A 25,854-nucleotide genomic window follows, 5' to 3' on the forward strand; every position below is an offset into this window, starting at 1 on the left:
TCGGTGATGATTCCAATCAAAAAGTAATGTGTATAATGCGCATTAGTCGCATTTGAATGTGTGAATCTCGTAAGGCAATATCTTGTACTATCCAACCTATTTGCCAAAATTGTGTCAAACGTTAGCAATATATTATCACTACCACATAATATAAATATAAATATATATATATATATAATTATATATATATATATATATATATATATATATATATATATATATATATAATTATATTATATATATAATTTATTATAATGGTTATTGTATAAATAAATATATAAAATAAATCTCACTATTGTCATATTATCATTTTATTTGTATAAAACATAAATTTGTAAATACATAAGTACTTTGGAAAATATATTATGGGAACTTTTTATGCAAGAATTAAAAATATATGTAAAATATAAATTAAGCCTTTCAATAATTTTATTAGATTTACATTTATATTACATTTAGCTTACTTGATATATTTTTATTATCAAATAAAAGTTGATTATAAAGGATATAATTTCAAAAGATATACAAAAAGAATAGAAGAATTTAATACTGTTTAATTGTAATTATTCTTACTTTACTATCATACAAAATAGTATCACTAAGATCCTAACTGAGTATGAAACATATCTATTGCAGGATCTTCACATTCACGTGTTATTAGTATATCTCTAAATTTATCTAATATTTGCAATAATTGAGATCTTCTAATATTTTCTAAATACATTATTTCTTCTAGATGATGTCCACCATTAAAATATCCAAGCCGACACAATTTATCGAGTAACTTTCTGTCATCAGACGGAATATCATAACTTTCTGATGGATAATTATAGAACACTTCTTTTTTATGTAAAGTATGAGATAGCTCTTCTTTTACATCGGTAATTATTCCTTTATTAGTTTCATCAAAATCCCAAGAATTTTCAGTTTCATCAATATGATTTACATCAAAAGTTGCTTGCTCTTTTGAGTCCTTTAAAAAAAATAGATAATCTATATCTGTGTTTACTGACTATAAGAAAAAAATTATCATTACTTACCAGTAATACAAGACCATGTACTGTTGGCATGTATTGAACATATGTATGCAATTGCAAAAGTAGATGATTTTTGAGCAACCATATAATGACTTTTACTAATTGTGTTTGTTGCTGAGGTTGACTTAAAGGATTTAACTTTTGACTAATTGATGTTGGCAAGGAAAAATCACTAATAACCTAAAAATATATGCAGCATAGATTATGATTTGAGGAATTTTGTAAACTAATAAATATAATTCTATACATACTTGTAGAAGACAAAGTCCAGAAAATTGTTCAGAAAATGCTTCCAATAATTGATTAGATAAAATAGCATCTGGTGATACAACATAAACATTACTTTCACAAAGTGGATAAATTATTCTAGCTTTAGCCCAATAAACTAAATGTCCAGTCAGTTGGAATACTTGTGTCAATGTTAGATCTGAATCAGCTGCTAATGTTTGTAGACTTTTTAATGGATTATACATTTGAATTAGACGTCTTAATGCTGGAGAAGAATCTATTGGCAATGAATCTAATAAGTCTGAAGGTTCAATTAACAAAAGCAGTCCATGATAAGGTCTTAAACTGTTTAAACATCTGTAAATAATTATTAATATTATTTTTTTCTCAGAAATTATGCAAATATATTTATGTAAAATTCTGCTGTTTTTACCTATCAATAATCTCAGGATTAATGAAGAAACCTTTCTTGTATGATTGGTGAACTTTTTGTGGAAGACAAAACCGCACTTGTATCCATTTATTAATCATAATATTAATTATACCAGATGTACTGATACTACTGAAAACTGTTTTTAAATTACGAGCAAGTAAACTTTTCTGCAATATCAATTCATATGGAGATTCATCACTATCACTTTCACCCTCTGATCTAAAAATATATGTACATATATGTTAAAAATTTATAATTGTTATTACATGAAAAATAATCAAATAAACATTTCCTTTACCTAGCAGTAATTTCATCATGAGTTGATACCATAATCTTAATTTCATCTGTCAAAAAACCACATCTTTTTTCTTCGTGCCTTAATGCAATGCCCAATCTAAAATGAAAGTAAACTACTTATCTTTTGAATTTTGTGACTATTAAATATTTATACAGAACAAACCTTCTGCTTAGATCATAATAACATTTTACTACAGAATGACTTGCTTGAGCTTGTAAAGCAAACACTACATTAAAGAGCATAGAAGAATTGACTTCTTTAAAACCACGCTGTGGTATTAAAGTAGGATGTCCAACGAAGCGAACATCATTTACTTTCAATTCAAATTTTTGTTCACACAATTCAGGTTTAACTGCAAATAATGTTGAAAGTACTTCATCCTTTAAGCCAGTAAGATTTCCATTGTTTATGTTAGAAGTTGGAAATGGTAGAGACTGCTAATGAAGATCTAATAGTAAATTAACTACAATAACATTATTAGATAGTTAAACATGATAAATCTCGAATTCACCTGCAATAAATCTTCCGTAGTTGTCAAGGAATACGGATTTTTACGTTTTGTGCATTGTTTTGAGTCACGCACATGACTCATCATATGTGGATATCGAAATAGAAGTCTGTCACCCTTGCTGTCACTTTTTACAAGAATTATACTTAACGGGTTGATTTCCATACTTAATTATAAGAAATTGTATTTTTCTTTAAAAACAATTTATAAGCAGAACGAAATAAAGAACGATGGTGTTATTATTATTCTTAATTAAACAAAAAATAAGAAATACATTTAAAAAAAAAAAATATTTATCAAATATTTTTATTCAGAAAAAAATTGTTCGATGAAACATAACAATTTATAATAAACTACATTAGATTCAAACTTTTGACGAGTACATAATAACGTCGAACGATCTTAAACATAATTGTTTATTCGTATATGTTTACTTTTTTATAAGGATTACTCAAACGTTTGCACAATGTGCAACGCAAATGCATACTGCATTTAACCTATACTCAAATGACACTAAATTAACTGCACTAAATTAAACAATGTTTCATCATTTTTTCTTTTTATATCTTTATAAGTCCTCTTTAATATTATTATCATATTAGAATAACAAGCGTTTTAATAATACGATAAAAATAAATAATAAATGATTTTTAAATATCCTCTTTGTGACGTAATTGAAACATCATGATATAATTGATTAATTTAAAGTACTTTTTAATAGTTATATCAATTTGTTTTCTGCTCATGATATTTCGCTCGCAATGTATGCGACTTCAGCGACAGGTATGGACAAAATATGAACTACAAACGTAATAAAAGCTTATATATGTTATACCTCTCTCACGTGTACATAACAATTGGTTTAGTGAGTTAGAATAAGTAGTTTAGTAGAATATGAATTCACATTTTTCAGTCTTTCATATGTATATCTTTCTTTGATGGTAGGAATGCGTCTTGCAGTGATTCGTGTTAGATACGACGTTGGTACGCTTTTGTTTCACGATAAAGAATAAGAAATAAATATAATTAACATATATGATAATTAATATATAAATTTGCGAATTTAAAGAAATTATCTTTGAATTTAACTATATCTTATCTGTTTGTCTGTAGTAATATTATTGGCAATGTAAAATGTTAGTACTTTAGTGTTTAATCAGAATTAAAGGGATTTTGAAGATACACTGAAATATGCAGCCATTCGATAGTACTTGTATTATATGATATATAATTAGATTTCAATATATTGCAATATCGATCCAGATCTCCCTACGAGGTAGTTGCTACATGTGAAAATCCTCAGATTAATGGGACTACACTAAAATCCGCATTCACGAGGTAATCTAATCGAATGTTCGAACAAATAAAACGAAGTGTCCGATAGGACTTTTAATCATTTCCACGAACATACATGAGTGTTAGAATAACGGTGACTTTACGTTGAAATCCAAGGTGATATGAGCTAAACGAGAACTTTGGTTCCCAATGCTATCTAGAGAAGAGTCAGTCTCCACTTACGGGTAACAGGACCGTCGCAACATCAGCAGCTACATATACTCCACTTTTAAGTAGAACCGTTCGTGTATCCCGAATTTCGAACAATATAACGAAATCTATGATAGAACTTTTAATCGCGCCCGGACACCTACGCGAGTATTAAAATAATAGTGACTCTACTCTAAAATCAACGTACCCGGGATAATCAGAGCTAACCGAGAATTCTGGCTCCCAACGCTAACGGAGGATGGTTAGTCCCTCTTATAGATAATAAGACCGTCGCAATATCGTCAGCTACGTACACCACTGTAAAACTAATCAAGATTTCGAATAATCAAACAAAATCCATTATCGTAGAACTTCTATTCGCCTGTAAAAATTCAATCAATCACCCGACCGCAAATGAATCTATCCCTCGACGTTCCTCGACGTCCCTTGACGTTCCTCGATATCCCTCAATGTCCCTCGATGTCCCTCAATGTCCTTCGTCATCCCTCAATGTCCCTCGTCGTCCATAGACGTTTTTCGACTCCCTTGACATCCCTCAATGTCCTTCAATATTCCTCGACGTCCCTCGATGATCTTTTGTCGTCCTTCATTGTCCCTTGATAATCTCTTGATGATCTCTAAAAAAAAAAAGAAAAGATAAAGAACAGAAAAAGAAAGCAGCTCTTCACAATGCTGAGGTAGCAGTCCGCACAAAGACCGACACTCATGAGCCCTATCCATGGATCCCATCTGAAATTTATAAATAATAATTAATAAGAGTAGATAAAAATAAATACTTCAAAATTACTTAAAAATGGCAAGGGAAAATGGGATAGAATAATTTTCTGTGCATTTCTTCAAGAAATATTTTATAATTCTAGTATATTTAATCCATTTATCTATTCAAGTATAATTAGCAATGTAAAATTTGAGTACTTCAATGTTTAATTAGAATTAGATTAAAAAAATATTCTTGAAATATGTAACCATTCGCTCAATAGTACTTGCTTACCAAAAAATTTTGATAAATCGCAAGTATCACAGATTCAGGTCTCACTACGTGGAGACTGTTGCATCTGGAGATCCATTTATGGCCTTTAATACAAAAATCTAAGTCAGTGTATATTCAACAAGGTCGATTTTAAATCAATAATATATGATAATATACGTATACGATCTTTGTAATGTTGCTAAGAATGTGTAGTGTTTAAATAGTAACTAATTATAATACATATACCTTGTACATTGTTTGAATGTTTGTAAAATGTTAATTTATATGTGTCGAAAGTAAAATTAAATTTATTTTATATTGATCGTGTCTTATAATCTTCGTAATGTTGCTAAGAATGTTCTGTTGTTTAAATATTAATTCATTATAGATCATTTACTTCGTGCATTGTTTAAATGTTAGTAAAATAATTTTATTTATTAATTTTTCCCGAATTGGTGATCTCATTACGTGGAACTAGCTGAAAAGAAATAAGGAAAGAAAAAAAGAATATATATAAATATATATAAGTAATATGTCTATATATTACTTATATGAAAGATAAAATTCTGAATTTAATTTAATTTAATTTTAGAAAATTAAAAGAAAATGAAAAATTGTTGATATTAATTTAAAGAAATATTATTTTCTCTGAAAGAAATATTATTTTAATAACGGATGGCAAAATTTGACACACATTCCAGTAAGCTTGTTTCAGTTCCATGTGTATCTTCATTCAGTGCATTTTTAGTGATCCCTACAATTGCCATATCTTATATTTTTCGTAGCAACTTTTATATACTTTAATATAGAATTTGATTTTATTTAAGTAAAATTATGAATTTAATTGAACTTTCGAAAAGAGAAAATGTGCAAAATTTATGACTTGACTTTAAATTGATTTTATTGAAATAAAATTATGAATTTAATTGAACTTTAGGAAAGAGAGAAGTACAAAATTTCTGTATTGATTTTAATGGTAAAAATGCATAAAATATGAAATAATCCTATTTATATACGCGTGGCAATATGGGATTGGAGATGGAATGTTACGTCGTCTTAATTTTTCAAATCTACATCCATACACCCATTATCATTCCCCAAGAACATTTTGAGTGACAATATGGTAATATCAGAATAATATCATTCTGAAAAGTTTATGGTGAATTTTCAAAAATAACTCAATAGCTTATAATTGCCCTTTTGAGCTACAGTTCGTGGGAGTCTCTTCGGTATATATCTTCGTTTCTTCCAACCCTAATCTAATCGATTATCACTAAAAAAACTGTCACTACAAAATTTGATTCCAAATTCTAAGGTATGAAAAAAACCCTAACATAATCCTAACTTATCTGAAAATTATAAACGTTATCTTTTTGAATAAAAACTGATCACTACCTTTCCGAGAAATACCTTTTCGCAACGTAGGAGAAATTAAAATTAGTATATTAATAGCTGAAAATCCTGAGTTAAAAATTCATTAACTTATCATCTACGCTTACGGACTGACTCGACAAGTCTCTTTGTTTTTTAGCGAATACTTTACTCGACTTTTCTCTTTCAAAAGCAATAACTCTATTGAGACTTCTCTTTTATCCATTCAAATTGATTAAATATTTAAATAATAGTTATTTAAAAATATAAAACAAATGGACGTTTCTTCTTATAAGCGAGTATTTTAATTATTATAAAAAAATCATACATATTTTCGTTTGTAATCCAGAGACTGTCATCTTGTTCATTCTCTATTAGAACTCATGAATATCGATTCTTTACTATTAGATATAAAGGAAAGTTCTGTCGTTTTTAAACACATGCACTTTTATGCGTTGTCGATCCTTAGCAAGAATTCTAATCCGACTGAAACCGGTTTAAACAGTTAGATTAGTATATGATTTATATACATTTTTTCGTATTTTAGTCAATTTTTTAAAACTTGTAAAACTGTCAACATGAGTGAAGAAAAAATGCATTTAAGACATTATATATTGTATGAATTCCAAAAAGGGAATAACGCGATGGAGGCAAAAAAAACTTATATGACGTGTTTGGAGAGGACGCAGTAACAGCTCGAACATGTCAAAGATGGTTTGCGAAATTTCATTCGGTTGATTCTTTGAAAGATGAAACCAGATCAGGAAGGCCATTAGATGTCAATGACGAAGTGCTACACAGTATGATCAGGACAAATTCCACATTAACTTACACAGAAGTGGGCTTCAAGCTTGGAATTCATCAGACAACTGCTTTGGATCACATTAAAAGGCTTGGTTTCGTGTCCAAACTCTCTCTTCTCTCTCTACCACGACAACGCTAGAACACACATGGCAAGAAAAACCGCACAAAAAATTGCAGAGTTGGGTTGGGAAACTTTACCTCAGCCAGCATATTCTCCTGATATTGCATCATTGGACTATCATCTGTTCAGGTCGCTGCAAAACTTTCTTGATGGAAATGAATATATAAATTATGAGGGTGTCCAAATGGCAGTGGAAGAATACTTTGCCTCCAAAACATAGGATTTCTTATCCAGGGGGTTAGATAAGCTGCCAAAACGCTGGTAGACAGTTGTAACTAACAAAGGACATTATATTTTGGATTCAATTTTAAACAAAAAGTGAAAAAAAAAATTTTATTTTTTCTTTAGAAAAAAACGACAGAATTTTCCCTTACACCTAATATTTCCACGCGAGAAAAAATATTTAAAAATGTATTAAAATATTCAAAATTTGAAATAATTATAAATGCGTTTGAACAAGAAGATCTTACCTTCATTTAATAAAAAAATCAAAAAATAAGAAACCATTCACGAATAAATTTCTAAAGAAATTTACCCATCACTCAATGCTCTTCTACTAATTTATTACAATCAATAATCAGTACTGATTCGGACCTCAACATGATTGAATGATCGGAGGAACTTAAAAATTCACTTACTATTTAAGAAATTTTGCGATATCTTCAAAATACTCATTCGCGATTTAAGTAGTAGGTAGTTAAAAATGAGGTATAGGTCGACATTGAAGTTGGTCGAGATCCTTTTCATTGATCCACTAACTGTAATTCGCCGTAGTTATTTATTAACGGACGGTCACTGAATTTACTTCGCGAAACTCCACTGTCTTTTATAAATACAATCTGTGCGACTGTTAAAAATGTAAAATAATTTGCGAACAAACACTGACTCTAATGACTGCATTGCATGCAGTTAATGCAAAAACACTTGCTTAAATCGCGAAAAGCGAATAAACAAACACTGTTTCTACTTCGCGATATTTTAATTTTAGCATATAAACTAAATACACTAATTACTCATTATAGATACAAACACTTCATTACTTTATTGTTATGCGCGCGATTGCTATGAAGTTCTGAAACAGAAAAATACGAACAAAATTATTAGTATCACTGTTGTAATAAAAAAATCTATAGATTATTCAAGAAATGTATAATATAGAAATATACTTACTTCATTGTTACTAGTAGGAAAGATATTCTCAAAAATCTTCGATAATTTCACCTCAAAAAACAAAGAAAGAACAATCCAGTAACAATCGAAATCGTTCAGAGATTTGATTTTGTTGACGTCGCACGTAACCAACGAGCGCCAATTCAAAATTTAAGACTAAAAAAAATATATTGTATAAATTATTCAAGAAATATGTGATATACGAATTTAAGATTTTAATGTATTGGAATTTTATAATAAAATTATTTTAAGTTTTCCGCGCGTTTCAGTCTTTTTAATGTTTAAACAAATGTACTATTGTTTAAATATTAGTTTATTGTATTCCATGTACAACAGAAATTAATTATCGAAAGATTATCGAAAGTATTAATTTATATGTTTTCACATTTAGAAAGAGAAAGTTTCTATGTTTACGCGTCAGAGTACAAAAGAAAACTAACTCGATCATCGTCAAAGTCAAAAAAAGCGCGTTTATGTTTGTAATACACAAGGCCAATTACCCCGGAATTAAAATTTTTAAATAGAACTTTTAATTAAAATTATTTTAAATATCTCGCGCGCTACGGCCTTTGTAATGTTTAAATGAATGTACGATTGTTTAAATATTAGTTTATTGTACTCCACATATATAGCATATATTGTTTCAATAATTATAAAATTATAGAAAATATTAATTTATAAATTTACACATTTAGGAAGTGAGAGTTTCAATCTTCACGCGTCGGAGTACAAAAGTAAACTAACTTTGTCATCGTCAAAGTTAATCAAAAGACCGTATGTATTTATATTATATAAATCATACGTAGTTTTTCACGCATAATAATTTTCGTAACATTGGACACAAATTTCCTTATTTTTATCATAGAATCATCTGTCCGAAGAGTGACCGAGTGAGTTAGCATAGTTTCTTAGTGCGAGCATTGTAAAACGCATTTCTTTGCATTTGTAAATTTTCAGAAAATCTTAATATCAACTATTTATGCACTAAACAAGCAGGCTATCGCTACTTTACAGCATACATACACCATTCAAGCGTGTATATGAAAATCAGTAGTGGGGGTACGAGCTTTTTCTCTTTCGCCGTAAATTTCGAGGGGCGCCACAACATAAAACTTTTTCTACGCGAAAAATATCGTAAACAGTATTTACGCCAACAATAAGAACTAACGTAATTCTTGACCGATTTTAATAAACAATGTCTCACTTTAAAGACGAAGATTTTTTTTAGGATATATCTTTTCCGAATTTTTTAAAAAACTTAAACTAACTTTTTGAAGTGCATAAATTATTCTCGAAAAAATAATAGTCGTGTTAAAAAATGGTAACACGACTTTTTTTAAGAAAAATAAAGTTTTTCAAAAATTCAAAAAAGATATATTCTATATTAAATCTTCCTCTTTAAAATGATATCTTGTTCATTAAAATCGCTCAAGAATTGCGTCTGTTCTCATTGATGGTGTAAACCATTATAAAATCAGGGTTAGTGAACAGCCTTAAAATGAGAGCTTATTCATCAAAATCATTCAAAAATTACGTCTATACTAATTGAAGCCTTAAGTTAGTATAAAACCTGGAGTGATAAACAGCCTTAATAATTACATCTATATAGACTTATTATATGTAAATGGCATAAAAAATACAAATAATTATAATAATAACAATTGATTTAATAATATTATATTTGCTAAGGACGTTTTTATTTAACTTACATAGATATGGTGTACTTATAGTAACTAGATTTGACGATAACTGCGAATATAAAAGGTGCGTTTAGATTATTATATTGTATTTTCAATGGCAAGGGTAGAAAGGGTGGTAACTAATATATTATATTGTAGGTATATAAGTGGAAGATGTAATACTGCTTCTTAGTAATGTATCCGAAGCATGTTGTCCAATAGTGCCCTTTTTAGAGCTACGCTTATGAGGAAGAAGATTAAGTGGCGGTAAATTCGGATGTTCTATTCTCGTAGGAGAACTTACATGAGGGCGTAATGTACCCCTTTGTATCGTAAGAATACCTAAATTTAAAATAATTATTTCTAGAAATATTATATAAACAATTGTATTATATATTTTTTATATAAATATATTATATAAAAAATTGTATATTATAGTAATGTTGTATTTATATAATTAATATTATATATAAAAAATTTGTATTATATTAATAAGTTAAATTTTATTTATTTATTTATTTTATATATATATTACCTGCATCACTTGGTTCCAAAACATCGTTCAATTGATAATACTCCGTTTTTACTGATAAGGGCTCTTCGTAATCCACAAAAGCAGTATTATCAAAAGCTTTATCGTCCTTTGGACGGACATGTACTGGAGTTGTAACCGGAGGATCGGCATACGTCTAAAATATATATTTCGACGTTTATTAATTAAATATTAAATAGGTCAACCTTTTAATATAGCTTTTTTCAGATAGAAAATCTAGCCTGCTATTTTATTTTCTTAATTAATTTAACTAATTACCTACCATGTGTCTACAAATCATGCTTCTTATATGATCTAATATAGACAATGGCGGTCAAAAAATTTGTTCATCATTAAAACGTAGGACAGGTGCTTCGAGGTATATGTAAAAAAAAAAACTATTACTATACAATAATTTTATTAATAAACGAAAAGAAATAAAAGAGATGACAAAATAATTAGCAGATATGCAAAGTCAAATTTATCTTTCGTAAGTTTTTTGTTTTTTAAATAATTGTCAATAATTGTCTTTTCGTAGCGTCATAGCATTTGACCACCACTGTATTCATATATGTAAGACAGGTTCGATCTATAAAATGACGTAAAAATAAATATCACAGTGGACAAATTTTGTAAAATATATTGAAACTTTTTTTTTATCTTTCTATCAATATTATGTGCATAAAAAATAAATTGTACTTTCAAAAAACATATATATATACGTATATTATCATACTGCGATTTTTATTCCGTCATAGATCATCACACGGTCCTATACTATTTTTTTGTCCTCTTTTTCTTTTTTTTTTCATTTGCATTCAAAAGCAGCATCGTATACAAACGTAAGATTGTTAAATTGCCTTCAGTTTTACATGTTCGGTTGGTGTTGTCGAACAAGCGCGCTTGTGAAATTGTCCACCGCCGATAGTTTCATAAGTGTGTTCTTCTAAATAATGTCTAGTGGTACCACGTGGTGTAAGGGTTGCCCACATTACACGGCTATCTTGCATTGTATCAGCAGCGCAAGGATACAAAACAGCTTCATTCTGAATTCTTCCATTTTTCGTTTGCATCCCGGTTGTTGCATTTGGTATAGATATTACTCCATTTTTACCACTTCTGCTTCTGTCAAACATAAATATAGAAACACATCGACATTGATAATTCTCTTTAAAAACTTGATACTAATTTTTTAAATAACTACGTTTCCTCATACCATTCTTGATGATTTATACTTTGTGTCGATATACAAGGAATATTACGAATACTTACAATTTACATTTTAAGAGTAACGTAGCCAATATTATGCCAATCAGAATGACACCGATGCAAGATGATATTAGCACTAATAACCATGTGTCGTCAAAAACAGTGCCTAAAAAGAAAAAAAAAAGAAAATGAATTAATAAAACGATCAATTGTATACTTATTAAAAAGAATGGGAATTTGATTCAAAAAAAGTAAAGAATAGAAAAAAAATAAAAAAGAAATAAAATCAGATAATTGACATATTGATTTACCTTGTTTTGGCATTTCAATATATTGCACCCCTTCAAAATGTCGATCGCATAAGTGCTTGCAAGGACTGTCGTTCAGGTTTGGCGGGAAAGGCAGAGCGCCTAAATTTGGATAAAAGTCCGAACTTTGTTGGAGAAATTCTGGAAAAGGTGGTGGCGGTATGTGTAATATGTCTGGGGGTGGACCAAGTGGGCAAGATGCACAACTAGAATTCTTCATGATGATCGCTCCTATTTCCGAATTTCTCATCTATTCAAAAGAAAAAAATTTTTTTCTTTGTGTAAATATAATTAATATATAACATAAATAAATAAAATATTATCGAATTATATATATATATATATATATATATATATATATATATATATAAAATTTATGTACACATATATACATATATGTATATTGAATTTGAATATATTGTATAAATATATCATCACTTTTACAAATTACTTATTTTAAATGTTTATAAATTCACACATAATAACAAATACACAATAAATCAAACAATGTTTTTAATCAACGATTCATTCTTAATACTTTCGTATTCTAGAAGGAGATACTAATTTGTGCTTTATTTTATATTTCTCAGAATTATTGACAAATAATTTATGACTTACAATTTAATGGCAAATGAGTCCATTAAGATCAAAATTTCGTTTTTGTTAATATTTCAAGTATATAGCAAAAAAGAGAGTAAATACACGCAATGACGCAATGAAAATGGTATCTTACCCTGGAGTAGCAACCCTCCGTCTCCGTAGCATTACAACGAGCACTGAATTCTACGAGATAAGGGCGCAAGCGTCGTTATATTGAACGGGGCGAAAATTTCATGATGTGATTCACTACATACGTTTTTGTTATACGTATACGTGTACTTACTAGTACACACACGTACGTATGTACAGATGAGAGGGTGACAATTCATTTTAAGATAACAATTATAACTCTTTCGAATTTTGTAATTTTTCCAAAAATTTATTAACTTGGGAAAATAAAAAAAAATAAAAAAATATGTATACTTTGTCATTTCTAATTTAAACAACAGAAAAGTAATATTTATGACATCTTGTAGATATACCCTAATATTTAAAATATTTTTATTGTATTAAAGGATTAGTTTCTGTAGAGTCGATTAAATACTCACAATCTCTTTTTCTTCAACATTATTTATTTACAAAATTATTTTCGTTAAAATTACAATATTTTCTAGATTAATACTCATATGTATAAATAGACATAGAAGAATAATTACTTTCATTTACAAAATTTAAATTCGATCTATATTTTTATTTTTTTTTGTATTTATTTATAGTGTCACATAAATTACTTAAGAATTATATATACGTATCAAAGTAACTAGAAATTATATTGCATAAATGTATATTTTTCAATATAATCTTCAAAAATATTGAACGCTCTTTTTAGATCCCTTTGCAATTATCATAATTAAAAGTTCTTAATCTTTTTACAATAATGTTAGGCAGTTATAAGTTTCTTTTTTCCATTTCGTTGTACAAATCTTATAAAAAAAAATATTTACAACTACATATTTTTCCTTATAATGGATTACCTAAGAAGATCAGTTCAACTTAATAAACTTACAGATGATGTACATAGAAAGGAATAAATAAATTAATATATTCTGATGACTTTAAAATATAATTAACTATCTGAGACCTATTATAAACAATTCTACCGATTAATTTACTTATCAAAGTTCATCCTAAAAGATAATTATTATATATACATGATTAAAATTCAATTAAATTCATTTCTTTTTGTACTGGATTTAGTCTAGCCAATGTATATACAACTGATGTTGTAAAAGATTGTACATGTGATCGAAAACTTGATGCAGGTTCCCAAGCTTCATCTCTAATGATACCCTGATTTCTAAGCTGCATCAATAATGGATCTTTCCCCGTTTTTCTACATAATGTTTCTTGAAGTACAATTAATTGGGATCTCCAATATTCATAACTAGCTTGTTTAAGTGCTGCAACCCATTGTTCTACTTGATCTTCTGAACGACCACTCAGAATATGTCTTTTGTCATGTTCATCTCGAAAAGATATACTAAATGCAAATGCTCCTTCAAACATGTCAAGATTAATATTATAATTTTCCAAAACTATTACACCAGCTGGTTGTCTAGTGTCAATTTGGCCTATTTCGTTAATATTAAAATAAAATAATAGATTGTACTTTAATTTGAACCATCTCTCTTTGGATCCTGAAAAACAATACAATAATGGTTAAGTGTATCAAATGATTACATAAGAATATCAAGAACGTAATAAAATTATTATATTTTTATTGTAAAAAGATATTCAATTTAATTTTACCCACACACTATCAACATAACTTTATCGTAGAAAATCTAAAACTTCGTAAACGATTATACCCATGCAATTTATTTTAAGAATCGATCAATAATATCTAATAAACTAAAAAAAGTGACACTCTAAATGAAATATATGAATCTTCATTAAATTCAATTAACCTGACTTGTGTGCCCGTTTATGATTTAGACGCCCTTCAAAATCGGCGGCACCACTACTTAATTCTGCAAGTTCTTTTTCGTTAAATTTCATTTGGATAATATTTCTTCTTTTCTTTTCAAACTTTTCTTCTGTCAATAACTTCGCAAATTTAAATATACTACATATATATATACATATATATAAATACTCTATATTCGATAAACTGTCATAACAGTATGACTCAAACAACAAAGTAGTATCTGTAATGCGCATAACCATTCGATATACATTCGAATCAACAACGCTGAACAGTGCTGCCAAAGACAGTTATACTATCATAGTCTTACTAATATAATAAGATAGGAAAAACAATGGAGAGAATAATTAAACTTTCGAGTGCCATCTATATAAAGAAAATAGAACTAAGCTTTACTATGTATAATTTTTATTGAAAAAGAATATACAATTAGAATTACTGAATATTTTTTCGTAATTTTAATGTAAAAATGATTAATAAGAATATTTAATTTCACGAGATGGCGCACAATAAGCTTCATTTTATACCGATATTTTTAGAATTGTCAATCTTTTGAATAGCTTGAAATAATCGATGACGTACATGTGGAATCACAGTTTATGTTCAAAATATTATACGTATGAAATTGAATGTGTACAGGACCTGTGCTTTTACATCTTCCTCGTGTATTCCATAGTAAAAGGTTATTATTAAAAACGATCTTCCAAGTTTTAACTATAAACCTTATTGAGAAGATCCTTAATTCGTTTATGAACAGGAAATATATATACATTATGGAGATATCAAAATTTAACACAAACAATACCTTAAATTATATATATGCAGTACAGGTGTAATATAAGATCGATGTAAGTATTATAATTTTATTTATTTTTCTGTTTTCATAGTTATAAAGCTTACAACGTGTATACAAAGATTTATTTTAATTTATTTTCTCTCTCTCTCTCTCTCTCTCTCTTTCTCTCTCTTTTCCCCCTTTTCTTTCTTAAACATAGATATATTTCATTAATGTATAGATATTTATGTTAATTTTCTCTTTAGATATAACTACAAAGTTTAAAAAGAAGCAAAATAAAACATACTTGATGGACATAGTGAAAGAAATTGTACAAAATTTGTACATGTTATTTTGGATTATTTACTGTAATCATGATGATGTTTGAGTTTTTAAAAAAATTATTTGGATGGGCGGACGAAGGATCTAGGAAGCGTAGAGCCGGTTCTTATGGCTTTGAAAAGGAATTTGTAACACCGAAGAAACAATGTTGCAATCATAATACGACTCATACTGAAGAAGAATACTTTGAAATTGATGATAGTGATAATGATGATGTTGAACTTGATACTGAAAGCAAATATTCTTCTAAAAATTCATCTAATAGACTAAATGGTGCTCATAATAAGAAGTGTTATTCATCTTTTGAAAATTTACCTTCAACTTCCATTTCTAAATCTCCTTTTTCTACAACAAATTGTAATAAATTAAACATGGGATATTTTTCGAATAAAGAAAACAAATTAGTAAAAGTAAACATGGGCAATTGTCCTACGCTTCTAAATACTCATCAATTAAAGCAGAAAAATCAATATGGAGAATTGTTGCAAAATTTTCTTCCACGTAAGAAACTTAACAAGTCTGATGAGCGTCAACCCATACAAAAATGTATGAAAGTTATTGAAATAGATAAAGTTAATAAGTCACCTCTGTGTAAACCACAAGCTAAGTCTAACATTTCACAAATTGCTTGCTATTCAAGATGGTCTTTATTAAATACAGTAAAGAAAGAAAAGGAGAGAATAATTCCTATAGTAAAAGAAAATAAAAAGGAAGACCCTTTTCAGTTACCACCCAATGAAATACGATTTAACAAATATATTAAACATCCAATCGTGAAACCTATACAAGATAATTATATTGAAACTATAGAAACTAATACATTACGTGATAAACTAGCAGCAAAAGTTGTAACGAGAGGAGATTTTGTTCCACAAGTAGCAAAACGCTATAATGAACGTATTGAACAACATAATAAAGAAGCTGAAGAGCTTAAAAAGATGATGCTTGTTTTATCAAAACAAAATCAATTAGCACGAGAAGCAGCTTTGGACGAAAGGTTAGCACGTTCTACAAGATTATGTGAAGTGGTATTAGATGAAACAGAAGATGAAGAATATCCACCATTACCTTCTCTTACAGAAGAAATGTTAAAGGAAGTTAAAAATGCTTTTATAACTAAACCTCCTGATGAAGTTCTAGTAGAAGCTTATGGATTGAGGATAACAAGAAAAGATATTAATACTTTGGCAGATCTAAATTGGTTAAATGACGAAGTCATCAACTTTTACATGAATTTGTTAATAAGTAGAGGAACAAATGATAAGTTTCCCAATGTTCATGCAATGAATACATTTTTTTATCCAAAATTGCTTTCTGGTGGACATTCATCTTTAAAACGATGGACAAGGAAGATTGATATATTTGTTCAAGATATTATAGTTGTTCCTATACACTTAGGTATTCACTGGTGTATGTCAATAATTGATTTTAGAAATAAGTCTATATGTTATTATGATAGTATGGGCAGCAGTAATCCCAAGTGTTTGTCAGCATTAAGACGATATCTTGAAGAAGAAAGTATGGATAAAAAGAAAAAAACATTTGATACAAATGATTGGAAATTAGTATCTGTAAAGAACATTCCACAACAAATGAATGGGAGTGATTGTGGCGTATTTTCCTGTATGTTTGCAGAATATATATGTGCAAATAGAAAAATAACATTTTCTCAGGAGGACATGCCATATTTTAGGAATAAAATGGCTTATGAAATATTAAAAAATAAACTTCTGTAAAAATAAAAAAAAAACAAGTAATTGTTATAAATTAAATAGAAGCACAATAATTTGATTCATATGAAAATATCATGATCGTATTATAAAATGTTTTCATTATTTCAACAAATGTACATGAATTATAAATTTGGAGTTAAAATAATCATTACTGAAATGTGATAGTATGTACATTATTTAATACTAATGAAGTCCTCTCTATTATCTTTATTCATTTAATGAGAACATATATAACATGTGAGAAAGCAAATATAATTGAATCATAAAAATGGAGTTACTCTGATAGATAAGTCAGCTTAAGAGTGTTTTGTAGAAATTATTTTTCGTTAATTAACCGTACACATAAATAGTAATATTACTTATATAACAAATAACACATTTAGTTATTTAATAAACCATGAACAAACTGAAAATGACTTATTTATAAAAAAAATTCCTTTTATGAATATTTTAATAATATTTTAAAATAAAATTGAATACCTCATACATTGTAAATTATTTGGAATTTGTGTATGTGTGCGGGTGTAGGTGTGGGTGTATGCATAAATACAATTTATTTATATCTAAACGATGTATTTATTTTGTTTTACACGTTAAAATTATTTATTAATTGATTTTTTGTCATTATTATTAATTTATCAATGTTACGTCATATATATAAATATATTTATATAGATGTAAATAGAAAGTATTGAATTTCGCAATGGTTACTCTGATAGTTACTGCTGACACTTAACCTCCAAATCGTAGAAGATACGTCAAAAGTTGCCGGCAACAAAACTTGATAATAATTTCATTCTATTTGAAATTAAAATGAGTGATTATAAGATTATTACATCTGACTTTATAAATTTGAGTATTACAAACTCTGGTCATCAAAATTCTTGCATAGAAAGAAGATTTCAAAAGGGAATTACAATCGATGAATTTAAGGTACATATATTTGAATGAATAAGAATTATCTTTTATATTTTTGTATATAATTATATTTAATATATGGATAATAATTGATTTTTTGCAATAATAGGGAAAATTGGAATTACTCACAGGAGGAAATCCAATAACAATGACGATAGACGTATATGATAAAAATGATAGTTTGGTTTGCAAATTAGATGATGGACAACGTCTCTTAGGATCATATCCAATTGATGATGGCATGAGAATACATGTATAATATATTTGCAAGAAAAAAAGTAACATTCGTCTTGATTTTAATAATAAGATTATACAAGCATTTTAATAAAATTGTAGGTTATAGATAATTTCTCACGCACAGAAGAGGATTTGAGTAATATTGAAAAATTTGAAATATCTGAGGAAGATTATGCTAAAAGATCAGGTATAGATTTATAAGAGTTACAGAGAACAAGATTAAATAATGATGATAAGTATCAGTATTTTTTATAAGACAATATATTTTATAAAAGAATTATTATTATATTATAGATACAGTAAAGGCATTTTTAGAAAAAAATAAGTTAGGAAAATACAATGAAGCGGATATGAAAAGGAGAGCAGAAGAAAAATTACGGGAAGAAGAAGCAGAAAAAACTGCAGCAGAATTATGCAAAATAGGTGATAGATGTGAAGTTTGCGTTCCAAATCAGCCTAAACGCAGAGCTACTATTATGTATGTTGGCAAAACAGAATTTAAAGAAGGTTGGTGGATTGGTGTAAAATATGATGAGCCACTTGGTAAAAATAATGGAACGTGAGTAGTGCCAAAATAAATTATATTATGTTTCTATATAAAAAAAGAAAATCAATGTTAAGGAATATTTATTTATAGTGTCAATGAAAAGAAATATTTTGAGTGTTTACCTAAATATGGTGGATTTGTGAAACCAGCACATGTAAAAGTTGGAGATTTTCCAGAAGAAGAGTTTGATTTGAATGAAGAACTTTAATATATAAAATAGGTAAATGTCTTGTATTTGTTCTAATTAAATACAAATGTTGAATTAAAAGTAATTGCAAAAATTACTCTTCTTAAATTATTATAATTATTATTTAATATTTCCTTCGTTTTATTATATCAGGTCTCCAGTTGACAGGATGAGATTCTTCAGTCTAGAAATAATATAAACAATTTATATAAATACGAAGCCTTCATTATCTTTGTAATTGTACTGCATTTAATGTATTTGCAAAAAGTATATACCGCAGTATTATCTTCTTTATAAACTTTTATTGTTTTATCTGCTTCTGTTGTAATCATACGAGTACCAGATATGTCAAATGTGATACTGAATATACCAGCTTCGCTATCCATTGAGCCAGGTTGAACTGGAGCTTGTAATCGTTGAAAATTATATCTAAAAATTTAAATAATATGCAACAAAGTTTTAAATTAAATTTATACATAACAAAGTAAAATGTTTTATTATATTTAGATGTTTAAAATAAATTTATATTTACCCTGTTCTCCAGTCCCAAAGATGCATAGTACCATTGTCTGCTCCAGAAACTAATACTCCATCCTCATTAACAGCTAAACAATTAACTATGGCATTGTGTCCTGACAAATTTTGGATAAATTTTCCTTCTGGACATTTCCATTGTTTAATATTGTCGGGTGATGCAGATGCGAACATATACCTAAAAATTTACCAATGTTACATTATAATTTTGCATAAATTATATAACATTTTAGCCCTATAATATTATACAATAATACTAACAATGATGGATGGAATGTAACTGCTCTCACACTCTTTTTGTGATTTGTCAAAGTAGCTCTCGATTTGCCTGCTGCTAAATCCCATAAACGTATTGTACAATCATGACTCCCTGTGATCACCTGAAATTACAGATTTAATGTTAATACATCATTTATAATAACTGTAATTCATTTATATATTAACTTACTTGAGGTTCTGCTGTTTGACAAATTACACTGGCAACAGTATTAGTATGACCAACCAAGGTATGAACATTAGCCTTAGTACGCATATCCCATACTCTTCCAGTGGAATCTCTACCTGCTGTCACTAATACATCTATGCTAGGATGCAAAGCCATAGAATACACAGCTGACAAATGTCCATGATAATGTCTTATAACCTGCAAAGAATTTAATATTTTGTAAAGGATTTCTATAATGAAGTATTTATAATATAGGAATATAATTGAACCTTATTGTATTCCAAGTCCCAACATTTAACTTGACGATCTTCACCACAAGAGAATAAATATGGATGTCTTTGCGAGACTGCCAGGCCACGGACACTGTTTATGTGACCAGTTAAGGATACTTTTAATTTACCTGTTGCAAGATCCCATATCTAAAACATTTATCTTTAAATCATTATCATTTTGAAATAATATCAAAGTAAATCTATTATAAATTTCTGCAACATATGAAAATGATATCAAGAAATATAAAATAGCAATATTCTCATACTTTAATTACTCTATCTGCAGATCCAGTAGCAAACCATTCATTTCCAGGTTCAATGGCACAGCACCGTACCCAACCAAGATGACCACTTATTACTCTGTACAATTTCCATGGTGCATGCCATTTTGGCTTTGCCATAGAAGGAGCTTTTTTAATGGGTACAGCAACCGTAGTATTAGCAGTATTGCTTCCTAATGTGGATGCTGTAGTTGCTACAATGTTACTTGTTGGTGTAGAGTGATATGTTATAACCGCAGAGGGAGCACTTCTACCAAAGGATTCATCTAAAAATTATAAATTGCTTATATATTATTTTGTTGCTTATTTTAATTATTATTAAATTATTGTTAGAATATTATTATTATGATAAAATATTGAATAAAAATAAAAATTTCATACCCCCTGGTGGCGGTGGATCTGGATTGTCATTTTCATTTTGTACTTTTGTCGTCATATTGTGTTTAACACGTTCCATCACAGGACCATAACAATCTTTTGCTTTTACAGATTTTTTCATATTTTGACTATTAACAAAATATTACGATATTTTTACATATAATACACACACACACACATATATATACATACATAAATACATTTAAAAAGATTCTATTGTAAAATTTCAGATTATAACTTACAGGTTTTGATCTACAGGTGGTAAAGTACCTTGATTCAATAAAAACATATCATGTGTTCTTTTTAATGATCGAAATACAAGTGTATGCACAGAATGTCTTTGAACATCCTAAAAAAATAAATATGTAAATAAATATGTAAATAAATATGTAAATCAAATGTAATAAATGAATAAATACTTATATAATATATATAATCATTTTATTTACCATGTTGTATCGGTAGTAAATAACAGCAAATTATAATCCTATCATTTGGCTTAGTTTTAGTTTCAGGTTAAAAATTATAACCTCTCATGAGGGACCATTCGCAAAGAGAAAGGGCGATATCAGCGGTAATAGCTGAAAGCTTACAAAGAGAATTACTATCCATCAGATAAAAGGTTTTATGTATTACAGGTTAAAGTTGCAAATTAACATAAATTAATATTAGCGAACTATTAAATAAAAGATTTAATCATAATGATTTTTTATATATGACGGAATTAAAAAAAACAATTACTAAGTGGACAGTGACTCGAGAATATCGGCTAATTTCACTACATATTTGGTATAATTTCAATAATATCATTTTAAATAATATAAGAAATATCAAAGAAAAATTTCTTGGGAAAATAGCAAAAAACACATAAAATAACAAAGTTGTTTATATGGCAGAATAGCAAGTTTATTGTAATATTTTTTTTTGCTGCAAGGCTTTCATCATTTTGAGTTAAAGAGAATTTTTTATAAGCATTGTAGCAATAAAATTATAAAAAGTGCATAGTCTAAATTATACATTATTTATATTTATCCTATGTCTTAATTAAACATAATAAATACAATTGATAAAAATGCATAATTTTCTATAGACCCGTTGAATTTATTATGCAGCATGTTCTTTTGTTTTCTTTTGTTTTTTTGTTTCAGCCTCATCAATTGGAGCAGGCTTGACAAAAGGAATTTCTTCATCATATTTGGAAGGCATAAAACGAGATAAAACTTTTGGTACTTTAATACCAGTTTCTGTTTGATGTACTTCCAAAATTGCACATATAACACGAGTAACTGCACACATTGTTGCGTTTAACATATGGACATAATCAGTTGCTGTATTCATTTTCTTAGTTTGACCATATCTGAAAAATATAACATTTATTGTTTAAAATGATTAAAAATTAATTGTTGCATAAAAAAAAAATAACATACCTAACTAAAAGTCTTCTTGCTTGATAATCTAAACAATTACTGCAGGATACAAGTTCACGAAATGCGCCAGAACCAGGAAACCATGCTTCTAAATCGAGTTTTTTAGAAGCTGCATGATTAAGAGCACCAGAGACAATATTCACAATACGATAAGGAATTTCGAGTTCTTTATAAAATTCTTCTGCATTGCTGATCATTTCTTCCATCATTTCCCATGACTTGTCATCATAAGGCGAAGTTAAACAAAATTGTTCTACCTGTGTATAAATACATGATGAATTTTGTTACTGATAAAAATATACGTAATACATAGAATATTTAAATTACCTTTTCAAATTGATGAACTCTGAAAATTCCTCTGGTATCACGCCCATGAGATCCAACTTCTTGTCTAAAACAAGTAGAAATTCCGGCATATCTTACGGGTAAAGCATTTTCAGGAATCCATTCATTCCGATGAAAGGCAGCAATTGGTTGCTCTGATGTAGCTATCAAGTACTTTTCTTCCATGTCTTTATCTTCATTACGTTCGCTACTTTTACCGATGACCTATAAGAAAAAAAATAAGTTTATTCATTTAACTGCTAAACAATATCTTATATAAATTGTACCATATATATATATATATGACCTTATATAATTCCTCATCAAATTGAGAAAGTTGCGCGACTTCTTGCATTGCATCTTTGCGCATGAAAAACGGAGTATATAACGGTTTATAATCTTTTTCAAGTAATTTTCTTAAGGCTAAATCTATAAGCGCTTGTTGCAGAAAAACTGCAGGTCCAGTCAAAAAATATCCCCTTCCGCCGGAAACTAAAGTTCCACGTTCGCCATCCATTCCATCAATCATATGTATCAGATCTACATGAGAATATTTCTTTTTCTCGGTACAATCCCCGTAAGTTCTTTCTATCTATAATTTTTAAAACATTTGTTAAATATATGACATATATTTGTATCGTTCAAAACTAGTTTATACATCTAACAATTCATATACCTTATTTTCTTCTTCATCGTTACTGACTGGTACAGATTCGTGTAAATGATTGCCTACTTCTCTAAGTGCGTTATTTCTTTCAGATTCTGTTAAACTTAAATTTTCGTCGTTACGTTGAATAGCAGTATCAATCAAAGTACGAATACTTTTGATCTGTTTGACAGTCAATGGTTTAAGATCATTGGATATAAGATTATCTAAATTGTTAACAATTTCTTCAGGTACTTCATCACTATTGCCGACAGGCTCTTTCTTTTTCATTTTTTCACCTATTTCCTTGCTACATAAATTTTTAACTTTATTTAAATTGTCAGCACGGTGACGCAGCTGTCGCCAATATTTGTCTTTTTCCACAACTAAATCGACTAAAGCTACATCCTTGAAACGTTTCTTTTGATTTTCACGTATTTTTTCAGGATCAAAACCTTTATCTTGTCGAAATAGATCTAAATCTAACACCATGGTTATTGAAATATTTTAATTTCTTTTAGATTTAAATCCAATGTCTATTCCACGTGGGACCGAGTACCGACTGTGTAGCACTTTATACTGATGTGTTCTAAAACTCTATATTTTATGACTACAGACCTCTATCTTTTTATTCACTCTTATACAAATATCAAAATTTAAACATACACACACACATAATATATAATCAATTAATATAATTAAAAAACAATCATTATTTTAATTAAAACATTATAATTATACGAAATATTAATAGATTTTAAAGTACGTAAAATATGGATAATAAAATATATCGTAAATATCGTAAAGAATTAACATACAAAAAATATAGTAAAAAATTTATATTAACACAAGAGATAAATTTAATACATAAATCGGCTCAAATTTATATGCAAAGAAACATAGCATAATCCTAATCAATATAAATAATCATATTTTATATATATATATATATATATGAAATTAAAAGGTTATAAATGCAAATTTCTTATATAAATAAATAAATAAATTTTGTTACGCAAAATGAAAGATATTAAAACAAAAAAAGAAAACTAAAAATTGTTAATTGGTAAAATTCAATAAATATAAAATAATATTATATGATATAAAAACGATTGCGTCGATAAAAAAAGGAAAAAAATTCAAATAATTCTACAATAAAAAAACGTTTTTATCATTTATACAGGATATTTTCCATAAATTTGACCACTTCTGGTACGTCGTACAACCCATTCTTCTGATTTAGCAGCTTTATTTAAAATCCGTAAGTTCGTTTGCGTGCTTTGAGAATGATGCAAATCTTCAGAATGTACCTTTGCGATCGAAGAGCCCGGTAAATTCAAATTCTTCGATCGCTGTGATTTCATGCACATAGATTGAAGAGAACTATTACTTGATTGAAGAATTTCTTGGGAAAAAAATGTATCACCACAGGAATGTAAAGTATCTGTTATCCTGGAGTTCGCATATACCATTGGCAGATCATTAGGTCTAAATCAGATCTATTATTCAAAAAATGTAATGTTCTCATAATAACATTAAATAATTATAATTTTTCATTTAATACGACGGAACTCACATGGAAATGTTAGTACCCGAAGCATAAAGATTATTATCGTTCTTGAAAAATTTTTCAAAAATTATTAGGATAATAAATGATAGAACACATATAAAAGGTAGAGTTATTAAATCCGAGGATATATGTTTGGGAATGTTATTACAAGTTGATTCCAGATTATCCATATCATCGTTGTTTGATTCACCAGGCCATGGGAATTCATGTAAAACAGTATCCTTTAAGAAAAACGTATAAAAATAAAAAAATAAAAAAAAAAGAAGTGCAAAAACAATTTTTAGTCTATCACAAAATATATACGCATATTTCTTTTTATAAACATTTTTTTAAGGTTAAATATAGAAACGTACGCGTATGTAAACATAAACTTCAGGAAGTATCAGTTGTAAGAGATAGTACACATCACTAATATTTCCCACCATAATGAATATGTTGTGATATAAAATTAATCAATCGGTTATGATATAAAATTAATCAAATTACGAAACCGTTTATTACGATTATGCAAAATTTTCTAGTAAAATTTCTTGTTGCAAT

General features: G+C 28.1%; 9 protein-coding genes across 14 annotated transcripts in view; 3 read left to right on the forward strand and 6 right to left on the reverse strand.

Moving 5' to 3' along the window:
* The window catches only part of LOC124425700 (very low-density lipoprotein receptor-like), a 32,675-nt gene extending 31,801 nt beyond the window's left edge, over positions 1-874 (forward strand). Inside the window, exon 15 of the transcript XR_006942559.1 lies at positions 737-874. The gene's annotated coding sequence lies outside the window, so the exon portion shown is untranslated. The remainder of the gene's footprint in view (positions 1-736) is intronic.
* Positions 535-4,856, reverse strand: LOC124425702 (GATOR complex protein NPRL3). Of its 2 annotated transcripts, none has more exons than XM_046966420.1 (7): positions 2,508-4,856; positions 2,159-2,433; positions 1,997-2,092; positions 1,699-1,917; positions 1,289-1,622; positions 1,041-1,217; positions 535-973 (listed from the first exon to the last, which is right to left on the reverse strand). In XM_046966420.1, exons 1-7 carry the CDS (start codon positions 2,667-2,669, stop codon positions 599-601), a joined length of 1,638 nt encoding a protein of 545 aa, XP_046822376.1. In that variant the 5' UTR covers positions 2,670-4,856; the 3' UTR covers positions 535-598. The 2 variants fall into 2 exon arrangements, with proteins under 2 accessions (XP_046822376.1, XP_046822377.1); XM_046966421.1 differs by having other exon boundaries at positions 2,159-2,430; positions 2,508-4,831.
* A 5,251-nt stretch (positions 4,857-10,107) lies between these two features.
* Positions 10,108-13,002, reverse strand: LOC124425706. 3 transcript variants are annotated; one of them, XM_046966426.1, is made up of 6 exons: positions 12,908-13,002; positions 12,178-12,424; positions 11,930-12,032; positions 11,518-11,782; positions 10,661-10,814; positions 10,108-10,467 (listed from the first exon to the last, which is right to left on the reverse strand). In XM_046966426.1, the coding sequence occupies exons 2-6, from the start codon at positions 12,422-12,424 to the stop codon at positions 10,274-10,276; spliced, it is 963 nt and encodes a 320-aa protein (XP_046822382.1). In that variant the 5' UTR covers positions 12,908-13,002; the 3' UTR covers positions 10,108-10,273. The 3 variants fall into 3 exon arrangements, with proteins under 3 accessions (XP_046822382.1, XP_046822384.1, XP_046822381.1); XM_046966428.1 differs by having other exon boundaries at positions 11,530-11,782; positions 12,793-12,946; XM_046966425.1 differs by having other exon boundaries at positions 12,793-12,946.
* A 790-nt stretch (positions 13,003-13,792) lies between these two features.
* LOC124425810 (pleckstrin homology domain-containing family J member 1-like) lies at positions 13,793-14,990 on the reverse strand. The gene is made up of 2 exons (XM_046966721.1): positions 14,682-14,990; positions 13,793-14,411 (listed from the first exon to the last, which is right to left on the reverse strand). Exons 1-2 carry the CDS (start codon positions 14,938-14,940, stop codon positions 13,930-13,932), a joined length of 741 nt encoding a protein of 246 aa, XP_046822677.1. The 5' UTR covers positions 14,941-14,990; the 3' UTR covers positions 13,793-13,929.
* A 143-nt stretch (positions 14,991-15,133) lies between these two features.
* Positions 15,134-17,961, forward strand: LOC124425804 (sentrin-specific protease 1-like). The gene is made up of 2 exons (XM_046966715.1): positions 15,134-15,546; positions 15,740-17,961. Exon 2 carries the CDS (start codon positions 15,848-15,850, stop codon positions 17,549-17,551), a length of 1,704 nt encoding a protein of 567 aa, XP_046822671.1. The 5' UTR covers positions 15,134-15,546; positions 15,740-15,847; the 3' UTR covers positions 17,552-17,961.
* A 266-nt stretch (positions 17,962-18,227) lies between these two features.
* On the forward strand, positions 18,228-19,735 carry LOC124425811 (tubulin-folding cofactor B). The gene is made up of 6 exons (XM_046966722.1): positions 18,228-18,481; positions 18,576-18,719; positions 18,803-18,890; positions 18,998-19,262; positions 19,341-19,470; positions 19,591-19,735. The coding sequence occupies exons 1-5, from the start codon at positions 18,362-18,364 to the stop codon at positions 19,456-19,458; spliced, it is 735 nt and encodes a 244-aa protein (XP_046822678.1). The 5' UTR covers positions 18,228-18,361; the 3' UTR covers positions 19,459-19,470; positions 19,591-19,735.
* LOC124425806 (pleiotropic regulator 1) lies at positions 19,463-22,091 on the reverse strand. Of its 2 annotated transcripts, XM_046966718.1 has the most exons (10): positions 21,797-22,091; positions 21,590-21,696; positions 21,351-21,475; positions 20,955-21,235; positions 20,686-20,835; positions 20,420-20,614; positions 20,233-20,351; positions 19,970-20,149; positions 19,713-19,866; positions 19,463-19,621 (listed from the first exon to the last, which is right to left on the reverse strand). In XM_046966718.1, the coding sequence occupies exons 1-10, from the start codon at positions 21,797-21,799 to the stop codon at positions 19,562-19,564; spliced, it is 1,374 nt and encodes a 457-aa protein (XP_046822674.1). In that variant the 5' UTR covers positions 21,800-22,091; the 3' UTR covers positions 19,463-19,561. The 2 variants fall into 2 exon arrangements, with proteins under 2 accessions (XP_046822674.1, XP_046822673.1); XM_046966717.1 differs by having other exon boundaries at positions 19,463-19,866.
* Positions 22,092-22,231: 140 nt separating this feature from the next.
* LOC124425805 (serine--tRNA ligase, cytoplasmic) lies at positions 22,232-24,362 on the reverse strand. Its single transcript, XM_046966716.1, has 5 exons — positions 23,775-24,362; positions 23,406-23,690; positions 23,102-23,323; positions 22,775-23,031; positions 22,232-22,704 (listed from the first exon to the last, which is right to left on the reverse strand). Exons 1-5 carry the CDS (start codon positions 24,234-24,236, stop codon positions 22,452-22,454), a joined length of 1,479 nt encoding a protein of 492 aa, XP_046822672.1. The 5' UTR covers positions 24,237-24,362; the 3' UTR covers positions 22,232-22,451.
* On the reverse strand, positions 24,252-25,801 carry LOC124425812. 2 transcript variants are annotated; one of them, XM_046966723.1, is made up of 4 exons: positions 25,668-25,801; positions 25,321-25,535; positions 24,926-25,232; positions 24,252-24,341 (listed from the first exon to the last, which is right to left on the reverse strand). In XM_046966723.1, exons 1-4 carry the CDS (start codon positions 25,737-25,739, stop codon positions 24,252-24,254), a joined length of 684 nt encoding a protein of 227 aa, XP_046822679.1. In that variant the 5' UTR covers positions 25,740-25,801. The 2 variants fall into 2 exon arrangements, with proteins under 2 accessions (XP_046822679.1, XP_046822681.1); XM_046966725.1 differs by lacking the exon at positions 24,252-24,341 and having other exon boundaries at positions 24,817-25,232.
* Positions 25,802-25,854: the final 53 nt, after the last annotated feature.

The sequence above is a fragment of the Vespa crabro genome, chromosome 7 (assembly GCF_910589235.1).
Source record: "Vespa crabro chromosome 7, iyVesCrab1.2, whole genome shotgun sequence".
Taxonomy (NCBI): Eukaryota; Metazoa; Arthropoda; class Insecta; order Hymenoptera; family Vespidae; genus Vespa; species Vespa crabro.